This window comes from Bacillus rossius, chromosome 1, assembly GCF_032445375.1.
Source record: "Bacillus rossius redtenbacheri isolate Brsri chromosome 1, Brsri_v3, whole genome shotgun sequence".
NCBI lineage: Eukaryota > Metazoa > Arthropoda > Insecta > Phasmatodea > Bacillidae > Bacillus > Bacillus rossius.
Window position 1 is genome coordinate 67,530,920 of NC_086330.1, and position 13,537 is coordinate 67,544,456.

The following is a 13,537-nucleotide window of genomic DNA, read 5'->3' on the forward strand; positions in this document are numbered from 1 at the left end:
AGGCAAGACGTGACGGACGCACCAAACGATTAGGCGTTACAATTAAATGCAACTCCATCTATTGATGAAGTTCAAAACTAAACTTTTATTCGCACCATTAGTTCGCTAGCCGCCGAGAGCTCCAATTAAGCGGGCGGGTCTCACCAAGGAGAAGGATAGGAAATTGCAATACCTTACTATGTGTATGACCGTGTGGCGGACATAAAGAAATTACACACACTCACTGAGTGTATGTCTTTGACCTATGATTTTCTGTTATCAAAATGAATTTATCTCTTTTTCACTCCATTAGGAATGGAATTTCATACTAATATATGGCTTATGTGTTAATCCAGGTTATGAGCTAGTTGTATGCACAATCTCATCCAAATCCGTTCAGCGGTTCGGGGGTTATTGAGTAACAAACAATCACACAAACTTGCGCATTTGTAATATTATTGTAATGATAGATTAATTAACTACATCCTATAGACATCATTCTTTAGAACTTGAAAAAATGTTATATTAAGTTATATGTTATAAAATAAAATATTAATGTGTATTGCAATTAGAACTTAAGATAAAATATAAAAATATGTTAGTTAAAATTAAAATAATTTCAGGCTTTCACGGCCATTGTCTGAAGAAGCTTGGCTTCTGGGTTGTAGCCGCGTCCTTGCCTAAATAATTAACCGACGTTTCGGTCGACATTGCAGTCGCCATCATCAGTGGGTAACTGCTCCCTGATGATGGCGACTGCAATGTCGACCGAAACGTCGGTGGATTATTCGCCAAGGACGCGGCTACAACCCAGAAGCCAAGCTACTTTAAAAATAATTAAAGTTATCTTAGGAAATGACAAAATATTCTAAGAGGGTATTACTTCTCACAGTTTTGTACTCCCTCATTTAACTGGGAAGTGGTACGCGCGATGGTTGCAGGCGACCACCAGTGGAGTGGGTCATGCGCAGTTTACCTTCATGTAGTTGTGGATGCGGTACATCTGCGCGTGGTGCTTGACCGGGTGCAGGGTGATGGCGTGGTGGACCTCCTTCTTCTTGAGGCTGCCGGTGAAGGCCGCGTGCCCGCTCGAGTTGTGGTACAGGATGGTCTGCATCTGCAAGCAGCCGGGAGCCCGGCGTCAACGAGCTCTCTTCCCGCGCCTGTTCTTTCAAACACTCGCCGCTACAAACCTGCGCCTCGTGCCACGGCCAAGGCTGTAGTAGCCACGATTTAGTCCAGAATGACCATCATATTATTTTTTTATGAGTAAAGTTTCCTTTATAATTGAATTTATAAAAAAAAAATTGTGGCCACAATAAAATCTCAGGGAATAGTAAACTTTTAGAACACCGTCCACAGAAAACTTAACATTTTATATTTTTGGTTTGTATTTAGCCTAATTTGTTAATGCTTTTTTTCTTAAGTCAGTTGTTTGATGATTTCGTTAGAACAAGTCGTCAATTCATATATACTTACACATATGTTATTAGATACGTACATGAAACACACGTGTCAAGTTTTTATGAAAAACATACTTGGATTTAGCTTTAAATATAGACTACTTGATAAGGAAAAAAAAACAATTCCCGCCACTTCTGTGTATGAGGCATGTCGGGCTAAAATGGCGAGGAAATGCGTTATTGTAACCCACTAAGGATTAAAATAATCCTTCCAAAATAATCTCTCTCCAACCTTATATAGTTAAGTTGCTGTAACTATCCGCGCAGTCTTCTCGTCATGCAGAGGGCAACTACGATATTTGAGCGGTGACCATTACATTGCATGGCCTTGCCCTTGAGGTCTTTCAAGAATCTCTACTGGGATTTTTATGCCTAAAATTTATTCTGAAAAGACACGTTTTAGCAATTTTCACTATTCTAAAAACAAAGTTTATAAACGAAATACACTCTGCGTATTTCAAATGCTTTCTTTTGTGTTTTTGTCTTTGTAATTAGATACCACTCGGCTACCTTGAGCAGTTTTCAATCCGCGTGTTTTTTCCCCCCATGAATCTTTGCATACCGTATGTGCGCCCAAACAGGCGGAGCCATTAATCCGGCATGCTATGGTTCGACACATTCTGTAACCCGGCACCCATACAGCCGCTAGCGTTTAGAATTTTTTGGGGTGGGTTCCAGCTGTTGACCTTGGCCGCCAGGTGCCAGCACTGAGATGCTGCCTTTATTGTTCGTTCGGAGTCTATCGTTACCGTCGGTTTTCATTTTATTGCAGTGTTTTCTTTTTTTTCATTTAACAAAATACACTCTCTCCTCTCACGGCGCTTAGAATTGTTTTTGCGTAGGTAAAGTCCTTGCTGCAGTAAACTACACCGTTGACCTTTTGATTGCGCTGCAGGCAATTCAGAATCCGTATTAGCTTTTGTGACTAAAGCAGGATGCATACTGAGAGTTTTAAATTGAAACAAATACTTAACTAGGATTATAATAATCCATCAGTGAGATTTAATTTTCCATTAAAAATAATACATGTTCAAAATAATTCCACCTCTAACCAACAGATTTCGTCACATGTTGATCGATTATATATATATATATATATATATATATATATATATATATATGACATTATGCTCTTCACGAACGAACGAGAAGAAAGGCTTCGCTAGGTCTCAAGGAGTTGCTTTGAATTTTTGCGTGATCTCCTTTATATGGCAGTATCATTGGCTGTATTTTTTTTTAGCCAGTCTAGCCATATGGAGCACCAAATCGATAACATGCATTAGTTTTTGAAGTTAAACTTCTTTAGGCGCAATATGAAAACATGATGAGAGTGAATTTTTACGATGCGTGCGCACCATGCAAAGAAATTTAATAGGATGAAGAAAAGGCTACATACAAGTAAAACAATTATGTGTGTGCTTTTAATTCTTATACTTGAGTGATTGATATTCAATACCGGTCCATATTATATATATATCTTTTGTGAATATTAGTGATAGAAATTGTGTTTATAAACTTTTTAAGTGTATTTTTAGAAGTGAGGTTATGTTCCCGCATGTATAATTTATTTGAATTATAAATAATAACACTTTTATTTAATAATTAATTAAAATTAATATATTAGAATAAACACTCAGCATATTTTTGACGTTCAAACGTTTATTTTGTTGGAAGCCTACACGTTTTGTTTTACTTGTAGTGGCTTGGGAGATTAGTCGATGCGTCACTGGGTTCGCAAGCAGCGGAAAGAGAACTCGCGCCAACGACAGTGACTGGAGAGAGAGAAAGATGAGGGCCTGGAGACGAGGAGCGGCGTGGCGGCAGCGAAGCACGCTGAAACGGTACAAAAGGTACAAAAAAAGGGAGGAAGCCATTGTGCCGCGAGATGTAGTTCCGATGGGCGGCGGAGCTGTGGGAGAGGCACTCACCCAGGGCGGCCATCTGTAAACACGGTCGCTGCCTAGGTCGCTGCCTAGCCGATCAAAGGCGAGGGAACATGGCTGAGGGCGGGAAGTGACAGTCGTCTGTTTACAACTGTATCATCTGTTCTTGCCTGCAGTCACACCAGTGAGTTTCGAGCTGGGCTCTGGGCATTTACGAGCGTAGCAATGAAAACAAAAATTTCATAACACATTACTTTCAAATTGCTTACGAAGACCATGTTTAAACTTTTTATTCGTTTTATCATCATTACTATTTTTTTAAGGGCTCTTTCTGAAATGTGACATGATACCTTTGTTGCATGTGTTGTTGTGTCACTAATTTTTTCAACAGATATTCACTAAGTGTAATATAATGGTTGTAAAAATTCACGCAAGTGATAATTATAAATACGAAAATTTGCGCAACTTTTTACAGCCACTATATTACACTTAGTGAATATTTGTGGGAAATATTGGTGACAAAACAACAAATGAAAGCGGGGCATCGTGTTAGGATTTCAGGAAGATCCCTTTTATAATAAAAATGACGATCAAATGAAAATAATCAACATGGCGAGTTTGACCGACCTTAATCAAAAGAGTCGTGTACAGCTGATACAGGTGTAAACCAAGGACCGCCGTTTTGGCACGTGGAAAAAATGGGCAAAAAAAAAAGGGGGGGGGGGGGGGACGTAGTGGATTCAACTGTGTCATCTTAACAAAGGGAATCGAAACTTTTTTCAGCGGTGAAAGGACGGAGTTTTGTAAATGATCATTTACAAATTTCGGTGTGAAAATAATGTTTCAGGAAACTGTTTCCTCGAGAAGAAAATAATGGCAGTCTACGAAACAAAATAAAAAAAATTGTCAGACTAGACTTTCTTTTTTAATATTTCTTGTGCTCACTTGCGTTCACACACGACCTACGTGTAATAAAACTTGGTGTAAGAGTAAGTCCTTGCACCACGAGAGTATTTTCTTGCGTCGCGTCGCGGCGAACAGAGACCACAAGAGCCCAAGGACGAGAAATACGAGTAGCGCCAACCACACACGCTCCGGTTTTCCTCAGAGGTCTGCCTCAAGGTACAGAACCTTAAGGTAGACCGGAGTGTGTGTATTTTACTGTACCTTGAGGTTTCCTGGAAAGAGGCGAACGGAGTGAAAATCGAAAATACCTTCATTCGCCTCAAGGTACGCCCCTTCCTCAAACGTTTCCGGTGCGTGTGTACCAGAGATCAGGCAGACCTTGAGGCGACCTGTCAGTGCGCGAGTGAGGTTAGTCCGAATAATTTCTGTTGTAACCATTTCTTCTCGAACACCCGAAGTATTGGAGGAATTTATTAAGCTGTACAAGGATTCTCCTTGCTTATGGCAAGTAAAGCGAAAGAATTTCATGGTCGCGGAAATAGGGACGGACGATTAGTGGGAAAAATTAAAGAAATAGAGCCTACTGCCAACAAAGATGTATAGTAAATAAATAATAATAATTTTAGAAGCAACATCCACAAAGAAGCGAAAAAAGTGAAGAATTCGAAGAAGAGTGGAAGTGGTGCTGAAGAAGTTTATGAGCCGACATTGTGGTATTTCCATCTGTTTAATTTCCTGTTGGTTGTCCTATTTCCCAATTATTGGTGCCACAAGCGACAGGAGTTTCAAGTATGGATCTTCGTCCATCCTTAAGTAATTATGCCAATATTTTGGCGCGAATCTCAGCTCATTCAACAAATGTATGAGCGAATATTTTTGTGTTTTTTTAACCAGTCTTTGCACCACACTTTTCGTTTCACTTTCTGTGTCTTCGTTTTCCCCGTTGCTATAAGTAATCCAACGACAACGAGAGCATCGTCTGTTTATGCCATAATTGCAGGTATACTACTGACACATACGCCTCAAGGTAACTCTAGGAGACCCGAACGTGTGGGTGCAACCCCCATGTCAGGTCTGCCTTGAGGCAGAACACCTTGAGGCAGACCTCTGAGGAAAACCGGAGCTTGTGTCGCCGGCCTAACGGAAGAAAACAACAGTCGTTTATAAAATCACGATTGTCGCACGACACCACCAACCCTAGAACTTGTAATTGTAAAACTGTAGGAACTAATTTCTTCCTCGGGCTAATTTTAATAATTCATCTTTTATCATAAAAAACCTGAAACTCTCAACTCTTTAATAAGAAGTGTTATTATAATTTACTTCCACATTGCCAAATATTAACAAATGAAAACGTTATGCATCCAATAAAAAAAAAATTGGAGCATTCTATATACTTAATGTCTCTATGTTTCAAACCTTTCGTAATATTTCACTTTAAATAAAGAAGGCAGAACTGCAAGCCGAAACGCAACAAATTGAAAGATGGGCAACGCTTGCTTTGCGTTTCTGCGCCTTAGCGTTTATTCTAAAATGTTATTTTATACATGTTTTTGTTTTGCACTTCTTGCGTAACAAGCGTCGTTTTATAGAAGAAACACGTGTCCTGTCCCGCTCCTCGGGAGCCGACCAATCACAGCGCAGGGTTTGCTCTTGCCCAGACAACAGCCGTGCCTTTGCAGTCGTCACGATCGCTACGTTTATTAATTTTACTTATACTAAAGCAAAAAAGCTTCTTAATAAGAAAGTGAGTGCTGAATTGGTTTTTGCCTATAAGCCCTAACATAAACAAGAAATTTTAATTTTAATTAACTCATTAAATTATTCAAATTAATCGTGTGTAATGTATGTTTTCTAACCGTGCGTGTAATAATGTAACATTAACATTGTATGGGATAAGAGTTCTGGCTTACTAAACAACTTTTACACATACACATAATGTAGGAACCTTTCACCTAAGAACCATGAACTTATTTTGAAACAAATGTTGACGTATAGATCACTTTTACGATGATACGTAAATCGAACTCTGTAGCAATAAAGATGCAATTAAGTTTCTCAAGCTTTGCTGCCAAGGCATCCTAACAGAAATATTTTAGAAACTTTTAAACTTTCAAAATTATTACGAACATCAGAGGTTACCTACTATATATCGATATCGTAAAGCACATCCAACGAAAGTTTGCAGCGTCCCCTAGTGATGTCTATGGAGGAGCGGCACTGACAGTCCATTCAGACACCGCTGTCTTTATCACTGTAGTGCTAGACTATCACCTAAACTTTGAACTCTAACCCTGAAATACGATGTCTCGGCTGAAATTCAACACCTCGAGTGAAATTCGACGCACTAATTACGTTTCTACCTCAAAAATAAACAAAATTAAATAATTATAACATATATTAAATAAAGGTATTTCTGTATTTCTGTCACCAAACATATCTATATACATAACATCTCTCTCTCTCTCTCTATAAATCTATATATCTCCATCCATATCTCATATCATTCTATATATATGCACCTATGTTTTTGTCTCTATCACAATTTATCTCCCTCTTCATATATCTTTATATATATCTTTATATATCTTTATATATTTATATATCCCTCACTCTATTTCACCATGTAACTCTATATGTATCAGTATATCTCACTATCCCTTATCTCCATCGTTATCTCTATCTCTCTATATCTATACTTCCTATCAATATCTTTATCTTTACAAAACAAAAGACGAACACACAAATTTCCATATACATTTTTTACCTTTTTATATTTTTATTTATCTTTTTACCTGTCACAGGTGTAACATAGGTATATAAAAACACGCGCGTATTCCAATTCAACGTTGTTTCGAAATTTCAAAGAAATTTGAAAATATTTTTGAGCGAACAAACATTTAAATTTTTATTTGTGTAGATTACGTTTGCAACCGCAACTAAATATTATTTTTTAATGAAAAAAAATGAAAATTACATTGCTAGTACTAAAATTACGCCATAATTTTTATGGATATTGTGATTATTTAGTCACTCTGCAATTGGAATAGTGAATGATTGAAAAAAAGACCTTCGAAAACAATAACAGATACTGTTAACCATCTAAATAATTAGCTACTCAAACGGAATCATGACAACCATAACTGGTATTGGAATTTAATCATTTCGCTCATCCCTAGCTGTTATCTGCGTTGGATGGATGCAAGCAATGTTTAAGATTCAGGCAGCGAATTCTAGCGGCGGCCACAGAAATTACGTATGTGATTCGGATTAAGAAACTTTGGTATTTGAAAAGTGAATATTTTGTTTATAATTGTTTTATCACGCTCGGCATTATTTTAAAAATTCTACGTTAAATTTTGTGTCCGAGTTTTGTATTATAAGTTGATTTGCAACATGAATAACCTGAGAACACATGAATTTGCTCGTTACCGAGGTTAAATGTCTACACATCACTGGCGAGTACTGAAAAACTAGCTAATTTTTTTTTTCTTTGGGGAAACCCCGCTGTGACCCAGGAAATGTCCGTCTCTTCCCCTCCACCACTCCCAGCGCCATTCCAAATAGTCTTAATGCCTTACTGTTTCACCAGGTATGCTCACCGTGTTCCCAGAGCCCCGCCTGCGTGAAGTGGCATAACCGGGAAGCCATTGTTCTGGGCGCTCGGGTGTCAAGTCGATCCCAACGACGCGACACTTCAAGGGGATGCGAGACCATTCCAGAAGGGGGATGAGGGGTGTAGGTAATTTTTCGAAAAGAAAAGGATTAAAATATTTATAAATTAAATAGCTAAAAATTTTGAGTTTGTAAAGAAGGGCCTATCTATTTTAGGGGCAATTTTTTTTTTGTGTGTGTAAGAGTTGAGAGAGACGGTATGTAGCCTTTTCAGATACGCAAATATTTTTTTCATGTTACAGAATGTTTATAAAGTAACAAAAATACAAACTTCATGGTTAAACTCTGTTCTATTTAAGTTAGATTAGTTTTGATAACTTTTTTAAAATATACATGGATTTTTGTGATTCAAAAGGAATTTTTGAAGTAAGCAGGAAGGGTTTTGTTTTTAAACAGTTGAAACCTGGCAACACAGCTGACCTCCGTCCCAAGCAGCGTCTCCCAGAATCGTCAGCGTCAGGACTTCCCCCTCCTGCTATCCCCCTAAACCAACATCCCGCCTCGCGGCCACGCTGCTCGCCACGTGATGCGTAGTCCGCATTCGGAAAAACCACTGTCCGTCAACACGCTCCGGAGATTCCACACGTAAATTTGGTAAACAAAACCTCTAACAATTTACGAATAATACAGCATATGCATAAAATTATGACCCATTTAGAATTGTATATTATAACAGTTTAGACTATTTACAACAAATCATACACCATATTGAAAGTAAACTAAACCTAGTTTTTCTTACAAATGTTTAATCTGTGCACATTTAGTTATACGGCACACAGCCAACCTAAATTCGAATTCGTAATTAAACTTTGGTTAACAAATCCGGCGTAATGGAAGCAATAAATAACATCTTCAATTCTGTGTCTCAACTCTGGCAAATTAGGTAGCGGCGTAACGTAGATACGATCTTTTATAAAGTCCCAAAGGAAAAAAAAACACCCCATGGCTAGAGACCTTCAAAATTCGCGGTTTCGATGGCCTTGAGGATAGACTGTACATATCCCTGTACACTCGGGCAAATAACCCAAGTCCATTGGCTGCCGACTTGTAAGTCGTCTCAGCTGGTCTGTCTGTGATTCGATCCTTCTTTGGTTGAGGGTTTATAACTGGTTGAGATTAGTCCAGATGAACAGTAAGCCAATAACAAAATTATCTAAGAGGTATATGTGTTTGAATTCTAGCCTATCACCGAATGAATCCGCGAATTTTGCAGATCTCTACGCATGGCGTTATGTCAGGTGAACATGGAGGCCAGCAAAAAAGAGCTCTGTCGTCTCGGCCATTACGACCAATCCTACGGTCAGGAACTTCGACGTTCAACCACTCTCGTACAAAGACATTCCAATGGGGAGAAATGTAATTACAGATTCACTCTTAGCAAATTGCAGAACACAAAACGCTTTACGCTCAGGAGTCGCCATTTTGCGTAGGTGGCGCTGCAAGCCAGAACACAACAAAGCAGTACTCGCACATGTTCTTATCTAAAACTGTTTGAGTCACTCTTTGTGACCTTGAACCAAAACTCTGCAACGGTTAAAGTTGATACTGTTAAAATTTATAACTGGGACATTATTTTATGGACATACTGTATTACCAATGCACCATCATTTTAAGACAAATTTATTACGCGTATTACAGTAAAGTCGCTCTAGAGACGCGATGTAAATAGATAATATTCACCCATGATCGGAATTTTGTCACGCTGACGTCAAACATGCGTTGAACGTGATTGGTTATTACGATATTTTATTCGCGTCTCGTCCAACGCGTCACGCTTGTCGCCTGGTTTTCTTCTTTCAGTAAAGAACAAGCTCCTGTTTGTTCAAAGCTGCAAAAAAAAAAAAACCAAAACGACCTCTAACATACAGCTCTTTTTCAGAACTATTTTGTTTCCTAGACGAAGCCGTGGCTTTTCTGAAAAGCTAACAGACCACCTCACTGTCGCGAGACCGTTACTCTCATGTCTGAAGACGTGCGCAGCTCCCAGGAAACCGATACGTAAACAGGTAAGCTAGCTACAAAGGCGTCGCAAGAAGGCTTTCCTGGGAAGGGGAACCAAACAGAGCTCGACGTTGAGCTGGGTTTACAACCCACACGTAGCGTGCGAACATCTAAAATAAACAACAAGCTGCCGTTAGCATCATAGCACGTCCGTGGGCTAGCCAGTAGCTCCACTCTTAACTATCACTTAAGTGGAGAACATCGCGCATGCATTTACTCTCTAGCAGTGAATACACGAGTCTTCGTCATTTTGCTCTTTTTATGAAGAAAAAAAATAAAAGAAAATTTAATTGAGTGATGTTAAATTCAACTTTAAAACAATATTGTAGGTATTTGAAATATTAATGATACGTTCGATATTTTTGTCATTCTAAAAAAAAGTTCATGTTTGTAGATATACTATCGAATGAAATGTTCATAGTAAATGAATTAAAGTTTGTTTAACAATAAACAATTCAATTAATAAACCTAAAATTAATATTATATGTTAAATTGAGATATTTTGTATATCGTAAAGGTGGCTCGGTCTCACTCCCCATATATATTATTATTTTTTCGTCCCCCCCCCCCCCTTTCCCACATAAGTTTTATTTAAAGACTATTTCTATAAGTTTAACTTTAACTCGATACCTCCTGAAAACAATGCACGCACAACAAGATGGCGGGCGAAGCCGGGTTGTGAACCCGCCTTCGGCAGAGGCCTCCCGCGTAGCCGCGCCGAGGGCACTACAAGAGACACCGCCCGTCGGCTTTATAAATACACACGCGAGTCACACATGTCTCCAGCACGTCTGCCTTGCGCGGGGCCGCTTCCTCCGCCGCGCCGGCCTCCAGGGCTCCAGGCTGCTCCTGCGTCACGGCCGCCAACCTGACAACCGCGCGGCTCCACGTCCGGCGCGACTGTTCCTTCATTTCACTCGCTTGTATTTGATGGATCACAGATACAAGGGCGTGCGCATCCCCAATAACAAAATGAAAGAATTATTTGAAAGCGAACAGAGCAAAGTGGTTGGGTGTGTATGTATGTGTATGTGTGTGTATATATATGTGTATATATATGTATATATGTATATATATGTATATATGTATATATAACTCTCTAACTATATCTCTAACTATATCTCTAACTATATCTCTAACTACTCTCTAACTCTCCCCCCTTCCCAAAAAAAGGAGAGTCTGCGTACGCTCTTGAACAGATATTTCCTTGAGGTGGGTTTTCACACATCATGTTGATTTTTTTTTTAATTTTCTCACCATTATTATGGATAAGGACTATTTCTGTAACTTCAACACTATACCTTTCTTGTATATGTTATTCGGTTCAAAATATTTTCTACAGATATTTACTAAGTGTGATGCCATCGATGTAAAAAGTGTCGCACAAGTGACAAAAATTAATTACACACACTTGCACGTCTTTTTACACCCATTATAAAACACTCAGTAACTATCTATTGAAAATATGTTACAGAACAACAAAAACAAGAAATATATAGTGTTAAATTAACATAAATAGCCCTCACCTAATAGTGATGACAATAAAATGAAATAAACAACAGTACGTGTTGTTTTCGTTGTTTTCGAGCTGTAAAAGGTCGCGCAAGTGATTATCATTGCAAACACTTGCATTGCTTTTTACCACTATAAGATAATATTAATAAATATCTAATAAAAAACACGTAAAGAAACATATTAAGCAAAAGCACTATCGCGATAAATTTTCAGGACCAGACCTCAAGTATTAGTAATGAGAAGAAAATGCAATAACCAGTATGACATGTGGGACTGAGACTAGACCATTTGACTGGCTTAAATTCACAAAATTATATTTATGTACACTTTTTATATGTTTAGCTGCCAAATTTTAACTTTAAACTTTTTTGGGGCATTCAAATAATGAGAATTAAATGGGTTACGAAGCTGAAACTTATTAGTTTTAGGGCATTTCTACTGACTACTTCATACCATAGTTTGGACTTCTTTCATACAAATTTATTTTATCTTGTTTATACCTGTTAAAATCCCCACAAATTTAAGAATTTTTAATACCTAGGTAATTAATTTTCTGAAAGAGATTATTATGCAGGAGCTAAGTAACATTGCCTTTAAACATAAAGAGATTCATTTCAATAGTACATTTATTTTCATTATTTGAGGTCCGTAAAATTTAGAATGTAACTGGTAGCAACTAATTATATTTTTGAAAAGATTTTTGAAATTTCGTATTACACTTCTTGCATATAGTGCTTCTTCTTTTCTTTTTTTTCTTTTTTTCGCTTCTTGCGTACTTTGCGTAGTTTATAAACCCGGCTTTATTTTGCCCACTCAAATTCCTCGCCATTTGAAACTTCTTACCATAAAACTTCCAAGAGAATTTCAAAGCCTACCTTTAAAGCACGTACAGCAAAACGCACTTGCGAACATGGCAAGCACTTACACATGTGGCAATACAAATACTGAATTTTTGTTTGTTCTGGTATAGTCTGCTCACGCGAAGCGGAGCCAAAACACACAGAAAGGAGTAAAAGGTAAGATCTTAATTTTGGCTGCTCACTAATTTTAATGTGAGTGTGGCCATTCCTGGCGGGTGGGTTTTTTTTTTTTTTTTTTTTGTGGTAGTCCTACGAATTTCGTCAGCTACAGTTATAGCTTACAAGCCTTTCTGTCGGTGGGTGTCGCTCCAACCTGTCATGATTTGTAAGCTGTTTCCACACTGTAAGAAACTGCAGTAAATACTCAAGACTCTGATATTTTAGTTCTGTATTATGTTGTAAAAAGGGTAAACATGTAGGTATGTGAAAGAAAAAGTAGGTGAAGAAAGAATATTATTATTATTATTTAGTTTTGGTAACACTCCGATGGTTCACGTGGATTCACGTTAAAAGTTAGTTAATTTTAGAACTCGTTAACTCACGAAGATATCCATGAGTATTCGAAAATCCCTGCATAAACTGTAACCAGTGTTCTTCGTAAATTGAAGGCGAAAACTTTCAACAGTGCAGATGAGATTCGTATAATTTAATTCATATTTGCAGGCGGGGTTGAAAAGTTATTAAATAAATTTCGCAAAATAATACCAAATTTTATGTATGTGAAGGCTAGTCATACTATCATTGTTCACGCAGTGGCAGATCCAAAGGGGGGCTTGAAATCAACTTGCAGCGGATTAACTGACGTAAAACATTTAACGTCTCAACACGAGCGCCTTATATCTGCCCTGCGGGCGGCCGTGTTTCCCGACAGGGGACGCACCACAACGCCGAAATACCACAACGCCGAACGTACAATAACGCCGAAAACCATAACGCCAAAATGCCAAATTGACCACAACGCCGACAGCTAGAAAACTGCTGTGTACTACAACGCCGAATTACCACAACGCCGAAACACATTAACCCCGAAAAATGTAATTGCAGGACTGCCACAAAGGTTAGGTTAGGTAAGGTTAGCACACAAATTCATTCAGTTAGTTGTTTTTCATTTTGCTCCTGTGCCCCCCCCCCCCCCCCGCAGCAACATTTTTAGGCGTTACTGTACTTATTTCGGCGTTGTGGTACACAGCAGTTTTCTAGCTGTCGGCGTTGCGGTCAATTTGGCATTCGGCGTTATGGCATTCGGCGTTATGGT

The 13,537-nt window shown here is 38.4% G+C and overlaps 1 protein-coding gene across 2 annotated transcripts in view; it reads right to left on the reverse strand.

Moving 5' to 3' along the window:
* Positions 1–13,537, reverse strand: part of LOC134537076 (chondroitin sulfate synthase 1) — a 143,380-nt gene that overhangs the window by 33,308 nt on the left and 96,535 nt on the right. For both annotated transcript variants that reach the window (XM_063377323.1, XM_063377314.1), the window contains exon 4: positions 956–1,096. In XM_063377323.1, the coding sequence (XP_063233393.1) occupies positions 956–1,096 (141 nt within the window). The remainder of the gene's footprint in view (positions 1–955; positions 1,097–13,537) is intronic.